The sequence below is a fragment of the Ipomoea nil genome, unplaced genomic scaffold, assembly GCF_001879475.1.
Source record: "Ipomoea nil cultivar Tokyo-kokei standard unplaced genomic scaffold, Asagao_1.1 scaffold3056, whole genome shotgun sequence".
Classification (NCBI taxonomy): domain Eukaryota; kingdom Viridiplantae; phylum Streptophyta; class Magnoliopsida; order Solanales; family Convolvulaceae; genus Ipomoea; species Ipomoea nil.
The window spans coordinates 767,903-794,713 of record NW_017619484.1 but is presented as its reverse complement, the minus strand read 5'-3'; the positions used below and the strand labels follow the sequence as shown (position 1 = coordinate 794,713).

General features: G+C 34.3%; 2 protein-coding genes across 2 annotated transcripts; both read right to left on the bottom strand.

Moving 5' to 3' along the window:
- Positions 1 to 2,082: 2,082 nt before the first annotated feature.
- LOC109164044 lies at positions 2,083 to 6,145 on the bottom strand. Its single transcript, XM_019312795.1, has 7 exons — positions 6,061 to 6,145; positions 5,660 to 5,716; positions 5,489 to 5,557; positions 5,232 to 5,399; positions 3,766 to 4,983; positions 2,300 to 3,660; positions 2,083 to 2,115 (listed from the first exon to the last, which is right to left on the bottom strand). The coding sequence occupies exons 1-7, from the start codon at positions 6,143 to 6,145 to the stop codon at positions 2,083 to 2,085; spliced, it is 2,991 nt and encodes a 996-aa protein (XP_019168340.1).
- A 6,138-nt stretch (positions 6,146 to 12,283) lies between these two features.
- On the bottom strand, positions 12,284 to 26,072 carry LOC109164042. The gene is made up of 13 exons (XM_019312794.1): positions 25,920 to 26,072; positions 15,436 to 15,618; positions 15,271 to 15,341; positions 15,074 to 15,183; positions 14,891 to 14,987; positions 14,646 to 14,770; positions 14,488 to 14,572; positions 13,250 to 13,382; positions 13,093 to 13,155; positions 12,871 to 13,002; positions 12,728 to 12,787; positions 12,554 to 12,643; positions 12,284 to 12,463 (listed from the first exon to the last, which is right to left on the bottom strand). Exons 1-13 carry the CDS (start codon positions 26,070 to 26,072, stop codon positions 12,284 to 12,286), a joined length of 1,482 nt encoding a protein of 493 aa, XP_019168339.1.
- Positions 26,073 to 26,811: the final 739 nt, after the last annotated feature.

Here is a 26,811-nt window from a genome sequence, read left to right as displayed (position 1 = left end):
TTGAATAAAGACATTATAGACACATAATTCTAAATTAAAGAAATGCATATGTATTATTTTTTGTTGTAGCTACTAAATTATTATTTTAATTTAATAAGAGTAAAACAGAGTACTAATTATGCCAACTTTGATTAGGATGTGGTTCGAACCTAAGACCTTTCTTATTGAAATCAATGAGTAAGTTAACGGTGAACTAACCGAAATTAACGGAAAAGATAATATTTAACGAAAAAATTAACGGATAATCATATTCATTAAGGATAAATTAAGAAATCTTTAAAAAAATTAAAATCTGATCAATCTGAGCCATTCATTTGATTAAAAAATTTGACCCCCATTTTTTCTACCCATTATAAGCATAACTCTCTTGGGCTCTTGTTAGTATATATATATATATATATATATATATATATATATATATATATATATATATATATATATATATATATAACTAGTTTTTTACGCACATTGTGCGATTGTGATAATGCCCAATGTGTTTTTTTTTTTTTTTAAATAAGTACTTTAAAGTATATCAAGGCAAGATTATATTGGAATTGCTCATGCATAGATAATTGAATGTTGAATTTGCGTATTTAAATAGGTAATTCTAAGTTTAAAAATGCAAGATAATATAGTCAAGATTGATTATAATTATCAATAAAATAATTGTATAGGTCAGGTTGAAACCAAATACGCGACATAATGGAGAGCAAATAAAAATTAGGGCATAAAATATTAAATATATATTAATATTGAAAAGCTAAGTGCTCATTGCCAAACAAGGACATTGCGATGTAGTTTTCCACTTCAATTTGTTGTGTGATTTAATACTCTTTGTCGTTAATATGATTGGCTTATTTATATTTTTTTTATCTTTTATTTTTTAAAACAATTGTTATTATTATTATTATTATTATTATTATTATTATTATTATTATTATTATTATTATTATTATTATTATTATTATTATTATTATGTATACCCTTAAGTCATTTTTCATGTTAATCTAAACAGTTAATTTTTTTTAAATATCTTTTACCAACTGTAATTCGCCGGTCAAATCCGCTAACGCTAACCGCTAATTGTTGATTGTCAAACAAAGACATTGCGAGATAGTTCTCACTTCAATTTGTTGTGTGATTTGAATACTCTCTTTGTCAACAGATCCCTCAAGTAGTTAATATGATTGACTTTATTAATTATATTTTTTAAATTTTTTTTCATGGTATTAATAAAATACTTGATAAATAAATATATAACATTATTTTGTATTATAACTTTGATATTTAATTAAAAAAATAGTTCTCAAAAAAAGATAATAGACAATGTAGTGAATATAATCAATTGATGAATTTGAATCTAAAGAATTTTTAGATTGGAGAAAAATAAAGACAATATAACTAATAAAATTATTTCTCTTAATTAATTTATTGATAATGAATATTTTTTTTAATAAAGACATTGTAGGGGCAATGTAGCGAATATAACCAATTGATGAATTTGAATGTAAAGAATTTTTATATTTTTAGAATTAAAGAAATGCATATGTATTATTTTTTTGTTGTAGCTACTAAATTATTATTTAATTTAGTAAGAATAAAATAAAGTATTAATTATGCCAACTTTGATTGGGAAGTAATTAATGTTACAACTATTATTTTGGTGAGTAATTATTGTTACAATTATTATCTCTATCCTTATTTTTATAAAACTAGTAGTTGCACCCGTGCGATGCACGGCTATATATATACTGTGTATTATATTAAGTATAATATACTTATATGAAAAGATACAGATTTTGAGCACTTAATAAATTTGAAATAATGAATTTTTAATTTTTATTGGACATTATTGAATTCTTTAATACTCTATTTGTTGAACCCACTGCGATGCAAAGGTACGTATATATTACATAGAAAAGCCGTATAATATAATAATAAGAAGAAAACTACAATTACTAACCGAAGGAAAAATAGGAATAAAACATTGCGTATGTTATTATACATTGTTGAATACTTCATTGTACACAACATTTTTAGTCGTACTAAGACATGGTACATTTTCACCACAAATCAAAATTTTCAAACCCCTTGGGCTACTAACTCTTGAAACCGCTACGTACAATTGTCCATGGTTAAAGACAGGTTTTTTCAACAGCAATCCCACTCTAGAAAGTGTTTGTCCTTGACTTTTATTGATTGTCATGGCATAAGATAGCATCAACGGGAATTGTTTCCGTTGAAATTTGAAAGGCAATCTTGGATCTGACGGTGTCAGTGACATTCTAGGAATTAATACTCTTGTTCCAGCATTTGTACCGCACATGATCTTGCCTTCCAACACGTGTTCAGCTAACCTAGTAACAATCAACCTTGTACCGTTGCATAATCCGAGTGTGTGATCAATATTTCTCAAGAGCATAACAGGTGACCCAACTTTCAATGTCAAAGCATGATTTGGTACTCCAGAACATCTAAGGCCATTCAAGAATTCGGGAGTGTGCAAATATGCTAACATATCAACATTTGAATCTGATTTACAAACGGAATCACAACTCAAGTATGTCTTTCCCTCAGCCGGATTATGGTCATTCATGTATTGGTTAATGCTATCTACGACATCCAATTTTGGAGCCAAAATTGCACTATCATTGAGGTATGACAGATCACCCATCCCTTGTCTAAAATTCGGGAAGGTGCTATCAACAATTGTGGCAATAGGGTCATCCTCGCACTCTAGCAATAAACGTTCAGGAACTGTAATATCTGACCCACCATCAAATTGAATACCAACCGTTCCGTCACCTATATTAGCTATCCATTTTGCAAAGTCGTCGATCTCTCGACACTCTATTTCTAACTGTACACTTCTTAGTCGTAGATTCTTAGTCAGTCGCAATACTTTGTAGGACTTCCATAGATATGAGGAGCTAATGTTTGCACGGACAATATCCTGTCTTGTACCCTTCGGAATGACTGGTAAAATCTGTTTGAAATCCCCACCTAGCACCACTGTTTTACCACCGAATGTCATATCAAAGCTCCTTGGATTTTTGAAACGCATCAAATCCCTCATAGTTCGATCTAGGGCCTCAAAACAAAATTTGTGCATCATTGGAGCTTCATCCCATATGATCAACTTGCTTTGCACAATAAGCTCTGCCAGTTGACTGCCGTGACTTATGTTGCAAGTGGAATCTTCATTAACAGAGATCGGTATGGCAAATCGAGAATGTGCAATTCTGCCCCCTGGAAATAAAAGCGACGCTATACCGCTGGATGCAACATTTAACACTATTTCTCTTTTAGACCTTAATGCGGAGAACAATGCACGCCACAAAAAGGTCTTTCTAGTACCTCCATAACCGTAAACGAAGAATAACCCTCCAGACTGGCCATCAATATCGGTTAACACCTCATTGTATATGAACTTTTGCTCATCAGTTAATTGACTTACCAACTCCAGGTTCTCTTTCTCTTGTTCCACACAGTCGTATGCTAATTCCTCTTGTATAAACCTGTTCGATATAATATGTAATGCGGTACAGTTTGCAGCAGGCATTTCTGGATAGTCCTTCAAACTCTTTCCATGAATAGATAATAGTTTTTCAATCTCCACTAAAGCAAAGTTCATCTTGTGCGAATCGGTCAACACAAAATCTGCATAATGTTATATAAAATTTAAAATTTAACATCCCTACATTTAAGTTAACTTTATATGGTGGTAGCAATATAACAAAAAGTAGTGGTGGAATGTATGTGTACCTCTATTGTGCAATTGTTTCGGGATCTGGAATTGTGCATCATCTGACAAATGTGGCCACACAACATACCAAACGCTTTCCGGTTTACCCATGTAACTGCTCATTAGCAATGTAACAAATAGTCTCCTCAGTTGATCTGCTGACGTCCAATGACTGGCTTCTTCTATTGCATCAACATATTCGTTATCATCATCAACTAAACCTCTAGCATAACACGCGTCTCGAAATGAGTTATAGAGGACACCATTTACAGTCCTAATATCTTCATAACTTGTAGGCCCACGTATTTTATTCAACAGACACCTCAAATAAAATATTTCGCCAGTAGCTGGGGGAACATAAAATATCGGACCAATTGAGAATCCTTTTTTCCTTGGTTGCCATTTTCGGACATCTTTCTTCCAAACGAATTTTGTGGGCATTTCCACATAAGTAAGCTCTCTTGCATCAAGGAAAGTTTTATTCGCCTCAAACCATTCTAAGAACATGCTTTGTGCTATTGTTGGTCTATTTATAATGTTCTCAACAGGATCGTCATCTGAAAATATCACGCTCTGTTGATTTGGAAGGTGAAAGCTTAACCTTTCAACTGAAGGCGCCCTTAGCTGTATATCAAAACCAAACAAACGCCAAACTGCTTCACATGGTGATATGTACCTACAATCGTAGTACATATTGATCTCATCTATGACTTTCCCCTTTTCTTCATCACTGGTTGTGTTGTAGAATTCTGCAGTTACTCTGTCATGACCCTTATTAACGTACTTGAACAGGTACTTGATTGAGCGTGACTGGTTGCACCACTCCACATTTATATGAGCCTTATACTTAAGCAATAAATGCCTATTGTGTGGTACAACATACCTGTTGTCCAATGCGATCCCGTTCTTTGTAACTATATTGCCGTTGTCTCTCCTTCTATATACTGGGTAACCATCGGCATCAAATGTAGAGCTCTCAACAAATCTCTTAGGAAAATGTTTTGAGCATCGTGCATTTACCATACAGGGAGAATTGGTCCTTGCTTTTCCAGATGGCCCATGCATCATAAATTCCTCCACCGCTTTGTAATATTGCACATCTGTCTTTTCATCTGGTATCTCTGCAGAAATTATCTTATCTAGAGTAACAACATCACTAACGTCCTGATTCTTTCCCAAAAAAAGCAATATATGAGCATGCGGGAGGCCTCGCTTTTGGAACTCAATTGTATATATAACTGGCACAGAAAATTAAAAAAAAAAACAAACAAATCAATGTATGGTAATTTTTCTTAATTGTAAACACATGAATATCTTTCCGCCCATTGATGTGAAGCAAAACATGGCGTTGTATGTTCTGATGTTCTAGAGGAATTGTCTATCTTTCCGCCCATTGATGTGAAGCAAAACATGGCGTTGTATGTTCTGATGTTCTGGAGGAATTTTTTTGATAATTCATCATTGCCGAAAAATAGCTCAAATATACCTTTCGGTGGCAACGCATTCTCCTGTAACTTAATCTTGCCATTGTTGCAGCACAATGGAAACATCGGTGGACCTTTAGTGGAATAGTTTTTCTTCCTTTCCTCGAACCAAAACATCGCCCCACAATGGACACAACTATTGCTTGCATCACCGAAATCACAATACTCTTCTGCAAACAAATTGTTATTTAAATAGTCGTCCATAAAAAGTGTACATGCATCGCTATGTTTAAATATGCTATCTTACGAACAAAAATACCATTTGCATGACCAGAGGATGTTCCGGTAACGAAGTTATGCGTTTCATCGTCAATCGCTATGTTTAAATCTGTATACGAACAAAAAAAATATAAATTACTAATAAAATGTGCAAGCGTTAAATTTGACTCTGCTAGCATTCGTTACTAAAAGATGCAGGTCCTAAGAGTACCTGGTATGCCATGGTTGGGCATTGGGATGCGTAAAGGGATAGATTCCTCTTCAAAACCTGATAGCAAGTTTCTTTGATCTACTACCTAAATTGAACGTAATAATACAATTAACCAATATATTTTAGTTTAAATTTTTTGGACATTATATAACATATGAATCTCAGACGTTACCCGTTAAGCAAGACGGTTGTATGGTTGATGATGAGTTTTGACCCTCTCTGAATAAAAATTCCTAGCAATTACTTGACAGTATGTGTCTTTTAGAATAACCTACGGTAAACATACATAATATTTAACGCAAAAGATTTATAATATAGTCATAATACAGCTAATTCATTTGACCAAACTATTCTACAAATATATTTGTCAAATCATATTGATGAAAAGTGTCCATACATACCATGGGCATGAACAGATGACGTTCTTAAATCGGAGTTTTGTGTTTCATCGTCAATCGCAATGTTTAAATCTGAATATATAAACATTACTCTAAATGACTATAAATATATGAAAGCGTTCAATTTGAGTTTAGTATAATTCGTTAAAAAAACATTTGGTTAGTAATGTTACTTAGCTTGGTATGGTGTTATTGCGAATTTGTAGACGTAAAGGGACAGACTCCTCTTCAAAGGCTGATAGCAAGTCTCTTTGAATTACATGTCATTCTTCAATTGCCGACTCATGTATTGTTTTACGCATATGAACTTGATGTGGTGATCTACAACCTATATTTAATACAATAATCAAATTAACAAATATACATATCTTTTAAATGTTTAAAATAATATAACATATTAGTCTACGACGTTACCAGTTAAGCAAGACTCTGGTACGGTTGATATTGTGTTTTGGTTCACTTCAAAAACAATTCCCTGTCGGTTGGTAGAAATTACGTGTGTTTGGGAAGAACCTACTGTAATCATATATAATTCATAAACGTAAAGATGCCTTATATAAGATTAATACAACTAAATAATTTGACAATAATATTCGATCCATAATATAATACACATGATATGTACATTCACAATTAATGTATATCACTAAATTGTAGCTGATTTACCGTTTGTGATGTTACTCAATGGTGTGATATTTTGAGCCAAACACCCTCCAATTGAAGATCGTGTTCGACGCAATGGCGTAGGTTGCTTTGTATTATGTGAATCATTATTTGTTGCTGGTGAACTCAAGCAAGCATTTTCGGTGAAATAGAATAAAAAATTATAAAAACAAAAATTATGACATTCTTATAAATTCATAACACATAACCTGGTAAAATTAACTATTGTACCACAGAAACTTGTAATTTCTATAAATAAGGTTAAAATTAAAAGACAAATTATTTGTTGTTCCATAGACTTAGTGAATTTGTGTACTATTAAGAAGATTAAAATTACTAATAAAATAACATAATTAGCAATCTTATAAATTAAGTACACATAACATCATAAGTTATATTAGGCTATAACATTTTAATTGACCATTACACAAAAAAAAATTGAAAGTTTATCAATTAATTACACATCACATAATTAATTTGAATATTTGTGAACATAAATTTATAATTGGTAATCATAAGGCAAAAATTATACTAAAATTTTTGTAGTGGACCATTGAAGACAAATTTGTGTGGATAATGAGTAACATTATCATAAAAAATAAAATATCGTATTTAAAAATGTTTTCAGTTTTTGGTACACATAACGCCCTTACAATTTTAGTAATGTACAACCTAATCATGTAATTAGTGTCACTAAGACAAACATTAAAAGGCAAATTACATGGTGGACCATGGACCAAAAAGTGTTGTGTACCTTGGATCACAATTTAGTGTGAACCACGGATAAAATCATAATTAAATATTATATATATCATAAATATCTATTTTAGAAATTAAATACACATAACATAATTCATTTTAATATTTTAGAACATAGATTTGTAATTTTTATAAGACAGCCTAACCTTATAAAATAAATTGCTGAACATTACAATATTTAATAAAAATAAATAAATAAATAAATAAATATATATATATATATATATATATATATATATATATATATATATATATATATATATATATATATATATATATATATATATATATATATATATATATATATATATATATATATATATATATATATATATATATATATATATATATATATATATATATATATATATATATATAGGGTCCGAATCAGGTGAGGACCTAATCTTAGGTGAGGACGTGAGGACTAATCTAGACCATTAAATTAGAATGATGTATGATTGAGATTAAAAGAAACAAATCACACGGATTAAGAAAACAAATCCCTTTAAAATATTAAAATATATAAATTTAGGGTAAATCAGTCTTATTAAAAGATGTGCATTCCTATACTGAGTGTTGTGCATTCCTATACTGAGTGTTGTGCATCAATAACTTCATTGTTGTGCATTCAAACCCCGCCAAAAAATCATACAGTGAACATCCAATGTTCTACGATGCATTGAACTATGTGCTATAATGCACAACTCCCTAGCCTATAGTGCACAACTTACAACACTAGGTTGCACAATCAACACACGAATGCACAATCGTACTACCCAGGCATTTATACATATACACGACAATTCAAATATAGACAATATTATACTCAAAAGAACAAGCGAAAAAAAATAAAAAAATACTGATTAGTTTGCATGGGCGAACACTCAATCAATGATGAAGAAATCACGGCTCCAAATTGCAACGGTGATGATCCAAGAAAATAGGAAACCAATTTGGCCAAGACCAAGGATTATACATGCGTTCACACTTAAAAAAAATAGAAAAAGACACTATTATCCCACTTTAACAAAAAAGATCAATCCATGTCATCTCAAGAACTCAAATCTGGACCATCCAAATAAAAAAACAAACGCACAAGATTAGTCCTCACGTCCTCACCTAAGATTAGGTCCTCACCTGATCCGGATTCTATATATATATATATATATATATATATATATATATATATATATATATATATATATATATATATATATATATATATATATATATATATATATATATATATATATATTTATTTATTTATTTATTTATATATTTATATATTGTTTAGTGTCTTCGGTTTAATACACAAGAGATAAGAGATGAGGAGAAGCGTTGACAGCCTTCTCCTCTCTCTGTCCGAACAGATCTCAGAGCTTGAATCTCTCTTCAATACTTTCACGATCTCTCTCTCAAGCCTCTACCTACATCATTCTACTATCATTCTTTTGCCTTCATCTCTTCACGGTCAAACAATTTTTAGATTTATTATCAAATCGGGCATAGATCGCGATACTCCGTCTATGCCTAGATCGTCTGAAATCTGTCATTTTTGGACTCGATTTGTGATTTCAAGCTCGTTTTGAGCTTGAAATCTGGATATATTGAAGCTACTGATCTCATTCAAGGTTATAATCAAAGTTTTATTTTTTAAATTTCAATTAGGGTTTTTTCGTTTTTACTGTTTTTATATACAAAATCTTATATTCTAGTCGACTTGATGTTGTTAGTTTCTTAATAGTATGCATGCACATCGATCTTGTCTAATAAACTTATATGATTTCTGGAAATTTAATTCCAGAATTGTATGATTCATATAAGCTATGGTTATAAATTGATTTCGTTTTACTGTTAATGTATAGAACTATGACTATTTTGTATATATAATGTTAGAATTTCATTTTGTAAAAGATGTAATTGTAGTATTAAACAAACAATTTTGTTAACTGGTTCAATTTGTTTGTCATGTAAACTGAGAGGACAATACTTTGGAGCACTGAGAGGCAATGTGTAGCAGATACAAAATAGCTTAGCAGACTGTTGAATTCATTGAAGCGTGATTAGCAACTTTAAAAAAGATAAGTTTCGAAAATACCTTTGTTTTCTTCATGTGGTTTCCTTTTGATGCCTAGAATAGTTGACTTTGTAATCTGCCTCATTTGCTTGTCTATTCTTTCTTGCTGAAACAGAAGTTTTGAATATAATGTTTTGTCTGAGCTATGATATTGACTGACTGCTTTTCGGATTATAGAATTGAAAAAAATAGTTGTAATTACATTTGTTCATTTTTTAGTATTTAATTGTTTTGATTTTTTGAGATCCGCACTGGAAATGAAGGGTTTTTTATTCTATGTAATGATAGCTGCCATCACTTGTATTTAATATCCAAATCATTGTATTTTTCAATAACAATGAGTAACTGTTAGTTTCACATACTGTAATTTGTTGTATTAATTACTTCGTTTTAACTGGCTAGCAAAACATTTTGTTCCAGTTATTAACAGAAGCTATAATGTGTTTGTTCCATTTGTTTATATAGGGAAAAAAAATGATGACTTAGAGGCATTGGAGAGCAGACCATAATCCCAAAGCGAGCATGTAGACGACAAAGAATGCATCTCTTTCATCTGACAGATTAAGTTACCATTTTATACTTGATTTTGTGTATTTTCAATAGTTTTTATGCCTATAATGGTATATATTTTGTAATTTTGGTCATTGCACTCATTAAAGCAATAGTTAGACAAACTTTCAATTAATTTTACCGTTGTCTTTGTTTTAGATTATACAAAATCTTTCTTGTTTTTGCATTTTGGAATAAAAAATATACTTGAGGAGATTAGTCTTTTCAACTACTTTAGTCAGTAGAGTTCTATAATTTCCTGCCTTTAATTGAGGGGATTTCCAGCTTTTGTTTTTTTTTTTTTATTCACTTTATAAAACTGTGCTAAGCCATTATAAGTAGTTGGTTGTTAATTGAAGGTGTTATACTGGGTATATATATTTCATCAATATAAACATTAACTTTGCATTGGTAGTAAAATTAAACTCTTATGCTTAATAGGTTTTTTTTTTCAAGATTATTCTATAGTTAATAATTACTGTTATAAAGTTAATGTTACAAATCTCCTAAAAGCTGGTTGCTTTTTACTGAAATATACTTTTAATATAATTTATATTACTTTAAGTTAAGAATTAGTTTTTAAACCTAAGTACACAGTATATATTAGACTTTGTTTTGATTTTCTGGTCGACCACTTGAACTTTCAATGTTGCATAGATTGTTACATGCTGGAGCTTTAAGTAAGACTTATGAAGTAACGCTGAATATAGTGCCTTAGATAGATATATTTCCAAATACTTCAGTAAGGAATAATGAATTTTAATACTTATATAAAACTTTGGACTTCTATATTTGCACAGGAAAACCAGCGGGGAAAGTATTTGCAGTGGAGAGATAGCTTTTGTGAGGTTTAGCAGATCGGTATGGTACGGGAAAGTATTTGTTGTGGATAGCCAGCTTTTGTGATGTTTAGCAGATCATTAAGGTACAATTACTAACTTTATAAATATAAATTCTAAGTGATATAGTTGAAATTCTAGTCCTATATGTCTTGCATGCACTTAAATGTATTGATTGCATGGTTAAGTAGAAATAGTAGTAACAATTACTCAGGAGATGTGATTTTTTGGCAATTTTTTGTTGAAATGTTTGTATTACTTTCATTTTACCGAATAGTAGAAGTTAATACTTTACTAAATTCAAATGCAGATGTATTCTAATCTGCCTATTTGCCAATACATGAATGATTGATTCTAATACGCCTATTTGCCAAAAAAGCATGTAATGTGTGTTAGTTAATTGCATATTTGCATTTTATACTAACTTTGTTTTCCAGAAAATTGGCATGTGATGAAAAAAAAAAAAAAAATCTAATGCCCATAGTTTACTGAAATAACAATGCTCAGTAAAATTTTTTGTGGCATGTGATTAAAGTTTAATCTGATGCCCACACTTGTGTAGTTATATAACATGTCTGTTAGTAACCTATGATGTCAATACTTTAATAAATTCAAAGGGAGATGTATTCTAATCTGCCTATTTACCAAAAAAGCATGTAATGTGTGTTAGTTAATTGCCTATTTGCCACTTATACTAATGTTTTTTCCCAGAAACTTGGCTTGTGATTAAAAAGCATGCAATGTTAGAATAGTATAAGTATACTACTTAACCTAGTACACTTTACAAAACAAAATACAGTTCAGTGATTTACAAAACTTGTCCCAGATCCATTCTTTCTAATGACTTGTGAGTGGATCCTTCTTGTTTGTAACCCACCTGAAAAAAAAGTAAGAAAATAGGGAGTTTAGGTGATTGATTTGTTCCACAATGTAATTGTCAATCTTTAATACTGTTAGTAGTTTCATGTTACAAATACCTAGCAGTAGTTAGGTTTTAGGGTCTTACACTTTGTTCCAATGCTTGTCAACTTGGTTTTCCCTGCTCAAATATTTTTGAAAAATCACCTGAAATGAAAGTGAAGAAAACTGCAAGACAGGTTCTAATACCATAGGTCAATTTAACATTTAACATTATCATAACACAGTTATATATATATATATAAAAAAAGCATTTCAACCTTAGCAAACCAAAAAAAACCAAAGCCGTTAAATTAGTAGGACAACAAATTAAAAATCCATCAGGCAAACATCACAAAAACATTGTTAAAAATTGTCTACATCGGAAAAACAGTAGCAAATGTATAGTCCACAGTAACATGCATTTTCAGTAGAAGTTCATTCAAGTTGTCTTCTCCTTCTTGATGTTGGATGTTGTTGCTTTCTTGCGACTTTTGGATGAGGAAAACTCATCCAAGAGTGACCATTTGGTAGTTAAGGAGTTGACCGCAGTGTCATCCAGTTCATGTTGAGAGGGTTGCATAGAAGCAGGACTATTAACCTCTACTCCTATAGATGCTTCCTGTATATAACACAATGGATTAGTCAGTTTTAGTAGTAGGTAATAAAAAAAATGAAAAACATAGTTAGAGGTTTAGTAAGAAATTCTTACTTCAGAATTTGCAGCACTGTTTGTTTCCTCCTCAAGCATCTTTGAGATTAAATCCTGCTCTTGGTGCTCGACAAACCTGTCACTATAAGTCTAGACCAAATGTTCGTCCCTTAACAGCCTCAACACATTGAAAGGAGAATTATTACCCCGCTTTAGAGCCAGTTTTAACCCTACTTTAAACAACATCTTCATTTCCACAATAACATCCAACTCAGGGGGTACTTTAACATCAGCCTGCCATTTGAGATTGCATTAGTACATTACAGTAGACCATCTACAACTAAAACATAAGTTAATTTGAGGGAAAATAAATGTACCTCCTTGTATTTCTGATACAAAAGGCAAGCAGGGATTCCAACCAGCTCAGCAACTTCTCTGTCCCAAAGCAATAGTGGAGCATCTCCACTCTTGTCTAAAGCCATGATGACCACCTTATACCTGACCGTACCCTGAGTATATGGCTTATGACACTTAGTGCACACAAGTGATCCTCCGTCTTCTTTTAATTTCTTATTACAGCCGGCTGACATGCATGATACATAGTACCACCCATCATCAAGATCTAAACCCAAGATCTCAGCAGCAACATAGTATTCCCCATCCTATAGTGGGCATAAAAAAAAATTAATGTATAGAACATACATAGGAACTCAGATCTTAAATAAGTAAACATTGCAAGTAGTTTCTGTTTCTTACCACTTGTGTCTTCTTAAGGTCGTAGCAGGTAGTCACAATGAGTCCAGCACTTTTAAAGTCACTAATGCCAACTGACTGTGAGTGCAGAGTGCCCGTACTCAAACTTTTCATGGGAGTATTTTCAGATTTCATGCTTCATAAACAGGTTTAAACAAAAATAGTGGTTAGCAATATCAATCATTCTATTGACTGGCAGATAATTGGTATGTGAACAAATGTTATAAAAGTATGCCAATACTTGACCAAATGAATAGAATGATTGATTCTAATATGCCTATTTGCCAAAAAAGCATGTAATGTGTGTTTGTTAATTGCCTATTTGCATTTTATACTAACTTTTTTTTCCAGAAAATTGGCATGTGATGAAAATAAAATCTCACGCCCATCATTTACTAAAATAAAAATCCTCAGTAAAATTTTTGTGGCATGTGATTAAAGTTTAATTTGATGCCCACACTTGTGTAGTTCTTTAACATGTCTATTAGTAACATATGATGTCAATACTTTACTAAATTAAAAGGCAGATGTATTCTAATCTGCCTATTTGCCAATACATGAATGATTGATTCTAATCTGCCTATTTGTCAAAAAAGCATGTAATGTGTGTTAGTTAATTGCCTATTTGCCTTTTATAATAACTTTTTTGGGTCCAGAAAATTGGCATGTGATGAAAAAAAAATCTCATGCCCATACTTAACTGAAATAAGGATCACAAGTGACATTACTGTGGCATGTGGTTAAAGTTAAATCTGATGCCCACACTTGTGTAGTTCCATAAGATTTCTGTTAGTAACATATGATGTCAATACTTTACTAAATTCATCGAATGATTTATTATAATCTGCCTATTTGCGTAAAAAACATGCAATGTGTGTGAGTTAACTGTCTATTTGCCTTTTATACTAACTTTTTTTTTCCAGAAAATAGGCATGTGATGAAATTATAATCTGATGCCAATACTTTATTGAAAAAGTAATCATAAGCTAATTTTTTTTGGCATGTGATTAAATTCTAATCTGATGCCTACAACTGTGTAAGTACATATAACACATCTGTTAGTAACTTATAATGACAATACTTCACTAAATGCACTTTAAACATCTTCTAAAGTGCCTAAGTTTTTAAATCTGACTTAGTGCTTAATAGTTCCAGCAATTAAAGAATTACATTATATAAAATGTGATGCAATATTTAACTTACTTACAGATAACATTACAGAATTACATTAGTGTACTTACTTCGACTTGAACTCTAAGAATTCCTCAAAATCCTCATTGAACCATAGCTTGGTAGCGTCATATGAGCTGGTGATTCTAACCTCACCTGGAAAAAAAATACATATTAGTTGACTGGAATGAGTAAAGCTGCTAGAATGTGCATGAGGATAGAAACTCACTACTAACCAACTTAGCACGACAACACTGAATCACTACAATAAGTGGTTCTTTTGAATCACTATTGTAATATGGCATGAGTGAAGCAACGTGTTCATTCCATAGAGTACATGTCAGTGTGTTCTCACTGCCATGACATTAGTAGAAACCAAAAACAATTGATATCAGTATAAACTTAATACTGATAGGAAAAAACAGAAAAAAAATAAGTGTGAGTAGTAAAAACACAAGAAAAATTAGTACTTACACATTATCCTCAATCTGAAAGTCAATCAGTTTGGTTGCCTTTCCACCTATAATCTTATCCACAGGATTATAGATCTCAATGACACGACCAATAACATCTGCCAAATGAAAATTTTTTCAGTAAGATGTTAGCAGTTCAGCTTAACATAAGATATTAAAAAATAGAGAAATGAAGAGATAGTACCAATAAGTTCCTTGTCGTTCACATCTGCAGTGTCTTTTAAAGAAATGAAACTCTTTAATCGAAACATTTTAAAAGGAAATCCTAAAGAGTTTATCTCCTTCACTTCTGTCCTGTAGTTCAATTTGATCATATATGCATGCTGTGTAATCTTGTACACATAATAATTTGTCGCAGCCATGGAATTTTTTATTTCGTACAGTTTTCCCTCCTTGAATATTTCTCTATATTTCACATCTTTTTTTTGAATGCTAGCATGAATATAGCTTCCCTGAAAAAAACAAAAACAAAGATTACTGATATATGAAATAAGATTAGATTAATAGGTAACAGTTACATGATGCATTAAAAATATATAGCATTACCTCTTCATCATGCATTAGTACTTCCATACTCTTACTGCTGTTACCCTCTCCCCTTTTCTCTGGCACTTCGAATACCCTGACTGCTCTAACACGAACTGCCCTGAGCTGGTGTTGAGGTTTGATGTCCTTCACAAGTATGAACATTGACGGCATTGTGTTCAACAAAATGATATTTGAAAAGCGCTGTAAGCAAACAGTTTTTTCGAGTAGTAAGAATACTTTACACCAATAAGACGATTATTTATAGACCTTGAAGCGTTGGATATTTCAAATGAATGATCAACAACTTGTGTATGGGAAATACACAATTTTTCAAAATGTATTAATTGCAGAGTAAAACTCTGCGTCTTCTATGTATATATCTATTTTTTTGTTTATTATGTGAGCATCTTTTTATTCAACCTTGGTTATCCGAGCATGATAATGATGTTGTTTAAAGTACCTAGTATTCTACATTAAATGTATTTCTTGAGACGAAAGGACTTTAGTGTTTTATAATCGCTTTAGAATACGAAGAGTTGTCTAAAAGAAAACGGCTAAGACGAAACGACATTAGGCACGCGTACAAATTCAAAGAACCGACTATTCTATCATTTATGTGTTTGCAAAACGACGTAGTATGCAATGGGCGGGAAACAATGATTGCATAAAAATGCACAACGGCGTTTTATCCAATGGGCGGGAAAAAATGATTGGCAAAATTTTCTTGCTTTATTATAGAGTTAGATAGCCACAACATCATTTACTATAAAAAAAAAAACACAACATTTGAAAAATAAAATAGCTATTTTTTTCTCGCTCATAACAAAGGATTACATTTATTGAATTAATGGAGTTATTAAATGTTATGATATTATGATTAAGGATTCCGATTCCCGATTAATAGAAAATATGAAACAATACAATATTAATTAAATCTTTGGCTTTACAATGAAAGTCTATTTGATATGCTTTTGTTATTTATGGTGCTTCTTGGGATTATAATATTAATTAAATTTTTGATGAAAGCCTATTCGATATCCGAAACAGTTCTATTAATGCAAGCCTCTACATATAATTTTTCTCCTATAAAACACCCCAGATCAAATCCATGTGAGCGTAAACTGCAGCAATTTGTCCTACCATTTGTGTATTTTCATGGCCATGGCGGCGGAGGAGACAAAAGACGGTAGAATGTAGAGGAGGCTCTAACAATCACACCTACAAAAAAAAAAAAGGAGTAAACAAAATAGAAGAATCATGGAAAGTGGTAAAAAAAATGGAGTCAGACATTAAGGAACCACCTTCTACATGTAGAGATTGTGGAGTGTACTTTTCTATATTCTCAAATGCTTCAAAGAAAGGGCAGAAGCGAGAAGGGATGAAGAAAGCAAATGATGCGGGCCGTGGGTCAATTATTGGACTTCAGAATTAAAAAAAAAAAAATCATTTGAGCCATAAATAAAAATTTAAATATATAAATATATATATCGTATGGGTCTTTAATGTTTTTCTAGATTTCTAAACTTAGGACTTTTAAAAGAAAAAAAAAAATCCATTTGAATTATCTCCACAGAAACTGGTCTTGGACTTATAGAATGACATTTGGGTTTATAGAATGACATGTGCATAAAGAATATATTATATAATCATATAAAAAATTATTCAATTAGAGTTTAAATTTACTCATACAAAATTTGAAATTTGCTTTCTAAATGTAATTATCTTAGTTATTATTGGTATTGTGAAAATTATAATATAGATTAAATACAATTAAGAATAAATTAATGTAATTATGTAAATTCTCTCTATAAGTTTATTTGAATATGTACATAATTAGAGATTATATTAACCATACAAATTTTTAATTTTAATTTTAATTGTAATTTTGTATTCTATAAAAATAATAAATACTTGAGCAATGAAAGCTCAAAAATATTATTACATTAAACAATTTAAAATATTTTTATTTTTTCTATTTTCTATTTATATTTATAATAACATATTTTTTTCCGTGCATCGCGGGTAAATTACTAGTTATAAATATACTCTAAATTAGCATATTTACTTGGTCCTTGACTAATTGACTATCATCCTTATCAAATTAAGTCCTCAACTTTGCAAATTTTGCCGGATTTCGTCCTCCGTCTCTTTCACCGTGAACCTCCGTCTAAACAAAGGGTAATAATGTAAATTACTGGTAGTGTAAACAGAAGCTCTGAGATCTCCAAGGGAACAAACGGTGAACTAAGCAGTGTTTGTCGAGAAATATTAGGTGCGGTGCGTCGACAGAGATGGAAGTGGAGGGTCGTTCGGCAATGACGTCGAAAGCTGCAGGTACTGATCCTTAAAGATCAAGAACGTTTCGCCGGAACCCACCATCGGTGAAGCGTCGAAAAGGGTGTTGTTTGAGGACTTGCGTTGGACGGAGAACTGATGATGTCGAGGTACTGATGTTGTGTTGTAATGATTGAAAACGAGGTTTGGGTTCGGGTCTGTGACGGAAAACTGATGATTCTCTCCGGCGAACTGAGCGTGGGGACAAGAATTTTTTGTGCGAGGTATGAATTCTTCTGGGATTTCCCATCTCTCATTACCTGCATATGTGATTTTCACTCTCAAACGACCTGCTGCCTCAAAGTTGCATCCATACACATAGCATTTAGCACGAAAACAACCGTAAAAATTAGGGAGGGTGCACTGGGTAACACAACCTCAGTTTTTCTTCTTCTTCGGCAGTTCGGCTACAATACTGCAATTCCTCATAATAGGAGAAACCAACATCCCTCCTACAATGATGCAGCTCTGCAATTCACTCCCGAACTCGGCCGTGCATTTGAGCGCGGATCCGTCTCTAACGAAGGATTCATGTCTCGGAAGCCTGAGCTCCAGTCCCCGAATTTCACTGAAATTCCGCAGAATATAAGCCGGTGAATAGTAATTGTAAGCGGTGAAGAGGGTTACCCTACAGGTACATCCGGTGGCGGAAGAGAAAGGGGACTTGGATCCGATAACGGGCATAAGAGAATGAAACGGCCGAATGGCGCGATAGCTGTGTCAATTTACAATATTACCCTTGGTTTAGCCTTTAGACGGAGGTTGCGGTGAAAGGGATGGAGGACGAAATCGGGTAAAAATTGTAAAGTTGAGGATTTAGTTTGGTAAGGATGATAGTCAATGACCAAATCGGTAGTTTCTCAATAGTCAGAGGACCAAATCGGTTATTAACTCTTTTTTTTTTTGTTCTTGATTTTTGTTGATGGTATGATAATTTTATTTGTTGTTAAGTTTGATTTCTTGCCAACATGTTAGGCATTTTAAAGGTTAAATATGTCTTTTTAAAGCATAAATTAATAAGCTGATATTATACGTTACTCAAAGCAATGTTTTCCATTTGGTTGATTGTCCCAAAAAGTCAATTATCAAACACATTTTTTGACTGTTTGATTAGGTCAATCAACTAAAATTGATCAAACAAGTTAAAAATGACTAATAAGCCAATAATCAAACATCCCCATAACTTTAGAAGTAAATAGATGGTTACAAGCTAAAATGTCAATTGCAAGAATTTTGGATGAACGGGCTAAACTCACCTTGTGACTCCAGTCAGCAAAGGACCAAGAAGGTAAACCAATCTAGGTTACTGACTATTGGGAATTGAGAGTTAAATTTGTAATAATCTACTAAGAGTCAAATTTGTAATAATATGGACTCGTTGTGGTTACAAAGTCAACCGCCTTTGGTGCGCACAAAAATCTATCAACTTTGGACATAATCTCCACACTGTCGTCACGAAGTTCGAATTTTGTTTTTCACTTAAATACTATCTAGTGAACTATTGAACTAAACACGTGCAGACTCCTTGCAATTACTCTTATTCTTATTTTTTGGATGTAGAAGTCAATTTTGATTTTTACCAACTAGTAAGTTTCCCGTGCGATGCACGATCATTAAATATGACCTCTTAATAATTTAAAATTATCGTATAATCTTCTTATTCTATGTAATAGCAAAATGTTTTTTTAATAATTCAACATTTGAATAAGAAACACTTAATCACAACTCAAATATTTTATACCTCCGGATTCATATATAACTCTGACAACCTAGTAGTTGCATCCGTGCGATGCTCGGACATATGATACAATAGTAAGATTAACAGTTGACAGGATAATAGGGCTGGCATCCGACCCGGATCACAAATGAGCATCTGACTCAGCATCACATGGGAACCCAACGGGCAGAACTCCAACGGTTAGAATTCCAACAGGTGTCACCTTTATTGTCATTGAAGCCACCTTTGATGCCACCATTGATGAGAGAGAGTTAAAGCCTCAACGCCTCATTCATGACTCTTGATATTCTTGCCGTTAGCTCAGCTCCCCAAGGATGTCTCTTCATGTTGTTACCGTTAGGACCTAGCATAAATAGAACTTCCCTCAGCTGAGCAGGGGACACACTGTACTTTCTATACTGAGACAAAAGGCAATACAACTATTGTTACTTTCTTGTCCGTTACTCTTATATTATATTTCCGGTAACATTATTACCGTCATTGGTGCTTTCATTGAGAGCCTGAGTCCAATACTCAAGCAGGCTACGACACACACAACTCATTCCTCTTTCAACAGCAAGCTTGAAAGAATGGTGTCCCGCAGCTCCCACAGTTCCCGCAACGTGAACAATGGCAATGCCTCAGGTGACCTCCTGGACCAACTCACCAATAATCGCGGAGGGGACCTCCGAGAACAGCTCAACAACCGGAGACCCGGGGACCTTCGAGACCAACTCAACAATGGAGGAAACCTTCGAGACCAACTCAACAATGGAGGGGACCTTCGAGACCAGCTCCACAATGGAGGGTCGAACCAAGTCGTGAACCTCCAGGCGACCATCCAGCAAGCGGTGGCGGTGGCACTAAACCAAGTGGCGGTGGAACTACAAGGCCAAGTGCCCCCGCCGCGGCCCCAGGAAATAAGGGTTGAGACCCAAAGAAGTGGACCGGCCAGACGACAACCAGGCCCTTCCCAATCTGCACTAGAACGATTGGGACAAAGGGCGCCCGTGTGGCAAAGATTAGGATCACGGGCCGAGGGATCCTCTACCAGAGGTCCTCGCCAACACGAAAACAGAGAAGCCGAGAGATCACCCACAGAGGAGGTGGGCGAGTCTCGGGAGCCGACCCCACGTCAACACGTTGATGAGTCGGCCTTACGTCGACACTTGGAGGAGCGACGCGTCGAAGAGCCAGCTCCGCGACGGCACTCGGCGGGGAAGCGACGCGTTGATGAGCGGGTTCCACACCGACACTTGGAGGAGCGGCAACCGGCCCCGCGCCGGCACCCTGATGAGTCGGCCCTGGTCGAGAGGCTGCAGAGAAGAATCGAGGAGTTAGCAAGAAGGGTGGAGGCACGGGAGCAGTCGCCGGAACCCGAGGTACGGATGGCAACACCATTCTCCCCAAGCATCATGGACATACCTTTGCCGAGGGACTTTAGGTTGCCCGCCATCAAGGAGTACACGGGGGTCACTGACCCACGCGTCCACATGACGAGGTACAAGGCTGCTATGGTAATGATCGGGGCAGGGGACGCCATCATGTGCCGAGCGTTCTTGTCCACCCTGGATGGAGCGGCCCAAGACTGGTTCAACACCATCCCTGATGGGTCGATCCAAAACTTTGGGGAGTTGTCCAAGAGCTTCCTGACATACTTCTCCGGTAGCATACAACGTAAGAAACCCTTCTCTCACCTCTGTGTAGTGAAGCAAGATAGAGGCGAGAGCCTCGAAGACTTCCTGATAAAATGGAAAAAGGAAGTCAATAATGTCTACGACATCGACTCCAAGGCGGCGATCCCGATATTTATCCATGCCTTAAGATCAGGGTATTTCCACAAGCAGTTGAACGCCCACCACCCCCGCTCTTACGAAGATCTGATAAGGACGGCTAGTCGCTATGCCGAAGCAGAGGACGTCGACAGGAAGAAGAAGGACAAAGAGGATGAAAGGAAAGGTGGGAAGCCTGGGAAAGCGGGTCCGCCCAGCCAGGCACCACTCTCGAACCACCCGATCGCAGGGAAAGGCCGAGACCACGAACGACCTTGCCTGGTTCCCTTGCGTAATCTAACTCCTCTTACCCATCCCGTCAGTGTCATTCTAAAGCAAGCTGAGGAGACGGGAATGGTAGAATTCCCCGAGGAGTGCATGAAGGTCTCCCCGAAGGCGGACCAAACAAAGTACTGCAGGTTCCATAGGCAAACCGGCCACGATACGGATGAGTGTCACGTTTTGAAGAGACAAATAGAAGAACTCATCCAACAGGGCTACTTCCGACATTTCGTCAAGCGATCCAAGCAGCAGCAACAGCCGCAACACAATCCACCAAAAAATGTCTGGAGGAATGAGGATGGCACAGAGCCGTCCACCACGAACGCAAAAAAAAAGAGAATACGACCAAATATCTGAGCAGAATGATAGTGAGAAAGAAATCGAGGTGGCGCCCAGACGACAAAAGAAGCACACCATACACTTTATCTATGGTGGACCCGCAGGGGGCGACACGCCCGCGGAAAGAAAGAAGTGGAGCCGGCAGCTATACGTGGGAGAAGTGGTGAGTCTTCCGAGAGAAAAGAAACAGAGACAGGAGGCCATCACCTTCTCTGATGATGACCTCCCAGAGGGCCCGTTACCCCATCGTGACGCCCTGGTGATTAAGATGGACGTCAACGATGTCATGGTCCACCGCATCTTAATCGACACAGGAAGCTCAATCAATGTGATGTATTACGGTGCCTTCACCAAGTTAGGGATACCTAGGAACCAGTTCAAAGAAGTACGTACCCCACTCTCTGGATTTACGGGTGATTCAGTAGAGACAGAGGGGTCAGTGGTCTTACCAGTGGAGATAGGCACGAACCCTAACATTCGGAAACTTGACGTAGAATTCATCGTGGTAAGACTCGCTTGTGCGCACAACATCATATTGGGAAGGCCGGCACTAGAGGACCTCAAGGCCATAGTGTCGGTGGAACACTTGTGTATGAAGTTCCATACTCCGAATGGGATAGGAGTCGTCAAAGGAGACCAGCGAGTAGCCCGCAGTTGTTACGTAAAAGCATTCAAAAAGATTGACAGAAATGATCCATAAGTCCACACCATCTGTAAGGATAATCGATCGGGTATAGAGCTAGGAACATTTGATTAAGTATTTTCCTTAATATTCTAGTAGTCGTTTGGGACTAGTGTTTGGTAATCGCGGTCCGCCCGCTTTGCATTCTGAAATCTTTTGGAATAATATCTCGTGCTTGTGGTCTGCCCATGTTGTTTAAAAAAAAAAAAAAAAAAAGAACGAGTCGCACGCCCCGGCCACAGGTTGGCCGAGACGTGACTCGACTCGGATGGCCGAGGCACCTGCCTCGGCCACAGTCTGACACAGTTGCCTCGGCCAACGCCGAAGTCCGTCTCGGCAAAAAAAAAAATAAAAAATAAAATAAAATAAAATAAAAAATATAATAAAAATAGGCCGGAGCTTGCCCCAGCCACGATCGGTTGAGGCTACGCCTCGGCCGCGATCAGCCGAAGCGCACGCCTCGGCCACGATCGGTCGAGGCGACGCCTCGGCCGCAGTCGGTCGAGGCGACGCCTCGGCCGCGATCGGTCGAGGCGACGCCTCGGCCACGGTCAGCCGAGGCGCACGCCTCGGCCACGATCAGTCGAGGCGACGCCTCGGCCGGAGGCACGCACCTCTGCCAACCTAGGCCAAAGCCTATCTCGGCTAGCATAAGAAATAAAATAAAATCATATGTGATTAAAATATATATATATATATATATATATATATATATATATATATATATATATATATATATATATATATATATATATATATATATATATATATATATATATATATATATATATATATAAAATCACATACACAGGATCAAATAAAATCACATATCCTAAATCAAGCAGGATTCTACACAGGATCAAGATAGATTCAGCCTTACTCCCAAGTCAACTCAAACACATCCGTTGACTCAGGAGTAGGGGGGACTGGTGACACGATAATAGGGCTGGCACCCGACCCGGATCACAAATGAGCATCTGACTCAGCATCACATGGGAACCCAACGGGCAGAACTCCAACGGTTAGAATTCCAACAGGTGTCACCTTTATTGTCATTGAAGCCACCTTTGATGTCACCATTGATGAGAGAGAGTTAAAGCCTCAACGCCTCATTCATGACTCTTGATATTCTTGCCGTTAGCTCAGCTCCCCAAGGATGTCTCTTCATGTTGTTACCGTTAGGACCTAGCATAAATAGAACTTCCCTCAGCTGAGCAGGGGACACACTGTACTTTCTATACTGAGACAAAAGGCAATACAACTATTGTTACTTTCTTGTTCGTTACTCTTATATTATATTTCCGGTAACATTATTACCGTCAACAGTACTGATAAAAAAAAAACTATAATAGTATATGAATTAATTATTAAAAAACGAAGAACATTGTAATTGTATTACACATTATTGAAAACTTCTTTAATTTGCATACGACATTTTTAGTCGTACTTACAAATGGTACATTATTTCCACATCAAAATTTTTAATCCCCTAGGATTACTAACTCTTGATACTGCAAATGATACACCATAATTAAAGATTGGCTTTCTAAAAAACAAATCCACGTGTGATAATGTTTGCCATTAACTTTTATTTATTGTCATGACATATGATAGTATCTAAAGGAATTGCTTTCTTTGGAACTTGAAACAAAAATCTTGAATCAAAAGGTGTTAACGACATTCGAGGAATTAAAACTTTTGTTCCTACACTCGTTCCACACATGATTTGAGCTTCCAAAACATGATCAGTCAACTTTGTAACAATAAACCTTGTATCATTTAAGTATGTTAATATTCTCACAATAACATATTAATATTTTAGAATATTATATAATGTTAAATATATCATTATATAATTATATATAAGATAAGATATAATAATAATTAAATAAGATTGTGAATTATATATATATATATATATATATATATATATATATATATATATATATATTGATGCCTACTATTTAGATTATATAATTTGTTAGGCCCAAAAATTGAAAACTGATATCAAATAATATTTCAGGCCCAATGTAGTCTACTATTCATGACCCAAAACCCAACACAATAATCCTGATATATAAACCTATCTAACCCTAGAACTTTCCAAAGCAATCCGACCCTTCATATTCTCTCTCGACAATGGCGATATGCGGATCTCTGATCTACTCTGTCCAACACTTGCTTCTATCCTAATTTCTTCCACTAAAATTTCCATTTTGGATTTATGATAGCTTATATCACGATTTTGTATCATTAATGGCGATAATAATCACGATATAGAGTCTCGATAAAAAATAACAGATCTGGATTTCGACCTGGTCAGGCATGGATTTGAGATTTACAATTTCAATTCAATGAGCAATGAATTCAAGGATCTACATGCAAGTTCAGAACATACCTCTTGAATACATATATATTTCAGTGCAGGCAAGCAGACTCTACATATATATTTCAGTGCAGGCAGACCCTAGAATTATGACATTTTCTTACTGCAAAGTTTATTTTTGTTTTTTTTTTTTTTTTGTTTTTTGTTTTTGTTTTACTTATTCAATTTACAGTTTCACTATTAATCTCAGTCATAAAATTTTGCTTTGTGCCAAAAAAATTTAAATTATTTTTTTAAAGCCTAAACAATTAGTTTAGAAATATTTGTTTCAAATTATTTATTTGAATCAAAAAACTCTTTGTAGACTTTTATAAAAGTTCCTTTAGTCAAAGGAAATTTAGTCAAAGGAAAAACTGTTTGATTATAGTGTAGTCATGTTAATTTTTTTTTATTTTTATTTTCTAAACAATAAGCTACACTAAATTTTAATTTTTTTTTTAACTTTAATTATTTTAGAAGTAAAAAAGGTTTAAGTGTGTTATGACTCTACTTGTTAGTATTGGATTCTATACTTGAATGAGTTTATGAATACTGAGTTTAAGTGTTATGCTTTAATTTATTTGAGTAGAATAGAATTCATTACTTGAAAAGTTTGTGTTGATGCTAAGTGTTATGCTTTAATTTATTTCCGTACAATAGAATCCCTTGAACAGTTGTGTAGTTGTTAAGTGTAGAATAAATTTACAGAATAGCTTGAAACTACAAAAGTATTCATGTAAAGTTTTACAAACAATGAAAGTTATACAAAAAAAAAAAAAAAAAAAAAAAAAAAAAAAAAAAAAAAGATCCAATTCGTCAATCCTCCTTGGGTTGTCATGTCTTGAATCTTCAGTCCAGCCCTAGCCCAGGTTGTCATGTAAGGCTGCAAGCCTTGCTGTAACACATAGAAATAGAAAACAAAGAATTTAATAGAAAAAAGATAATAGATTAGGTTAAAAATAAAGTTAAACATTAGTGATGCATTTGATCTGCCAAGTGTATTAAACTTACCTCTTCAACATGGAAGAGGCATTCTTTGCTCTGGCTTGTTGCTGCTCCTCCACGTAATTCAGGGACTTTATAAGTTCTCACCAAGCGCACCCGGATTGCTCTCCGGGTGTGCATAGGGCTAACCTGAGATGCAAGACAGTATTGGAAAAGCATTTTTGCAGAAAGTTTCAAGGGTGAAGAACACTCTCGTATTAGTGCATATTTAAACTATTTTTTTGAGTAGCAATTGTGCCTCTCCATTAATGCTTTGTTATTAATTTGATTAGAATATTGAACAATTTTCAAGGGGCATTTCAAAAGTGGGACTATACATATTATGCAATTAGTATTGGAAAAAACTGACTATATTATTACATTTTTTATTTTTATTTTATATATGCCAATTCATTGAATACGTGTGTATGTTATTCTGGTATCTATATATCTTGAATCAATGTTATTATACTATTTTTTTTTTTTTTCAAAATGATCACAGTACATATGATAAACAATTCATGTGGCTGTGCGAATTCCAAAGGTTATAATAATAAATTCGAACAAATGTTAAAACAATTAATACACATTGAAAGTTGCAATAGTAGTCATCCAACGGATTCACAGATCTAAAAATAATCACGCATGATAAGTCATTCTCGCGGCTGTGCGGATTCCAAAGGTTCTAATAATAAATTTGAACAAATGTTAAAACAATTAATACACATGGGAAGTTGCAATAGAAGTCATCCAATGTGTTCATAAATATGAAAATTAATAACAGTCCAAACGATGCCTTATTATTTAGGCGGGAAAATGATGTGGCAAAAATATTTTGTTATTATATAGAGTAAGAAGTAAGATAATATAAGATAAGATTTAATACTTATTTTCTTAAAATATACTTTTAATTCAAAAT

Coding starts and splice junctions, on each gene's coding strand:
- LOC109164044 (XM_019312795.1), bottom strand. CDS start 6,145: ATGTTTATATATTCAGATTTAAACATTGCGATTGACGATGAAACACAA. Junction 5,400..5,488: donor ATCCTCTGGTCATGCAAATG/GTATTTTTGTTC, acceptor ATTTGTTTGCAG/AAGAGTATTGTGATTTCGGT. Junction 4,984..5,231: donor GAATGCGTTGCCACCGAAAG/GTATATTTGAGC, acceptor TTTCTGTGCCAG/TTATATATACAATTGAGTTC.
- LOC109164042 (XM_019312794.1), bottom strand. CDS start 26,072: ATGCTTTTCCAATACTGTCTTGCATCTCAGGTTAGCCCTATGCACACC. Junction 15,342..15,435: donor TACTAATGCATGATGAAGAG/GTAATGCTATAT, acceptor TGTTTTTTTCAG/GGAAGCTATATTCATGCTAG. Junction 12,464..12,553: donor ACAGTGCTGCAAATTCTGAA/GTAAGAATTTCT, acceptor TGTTATATACAG/GAAGCATCTATAGGAGTAGA.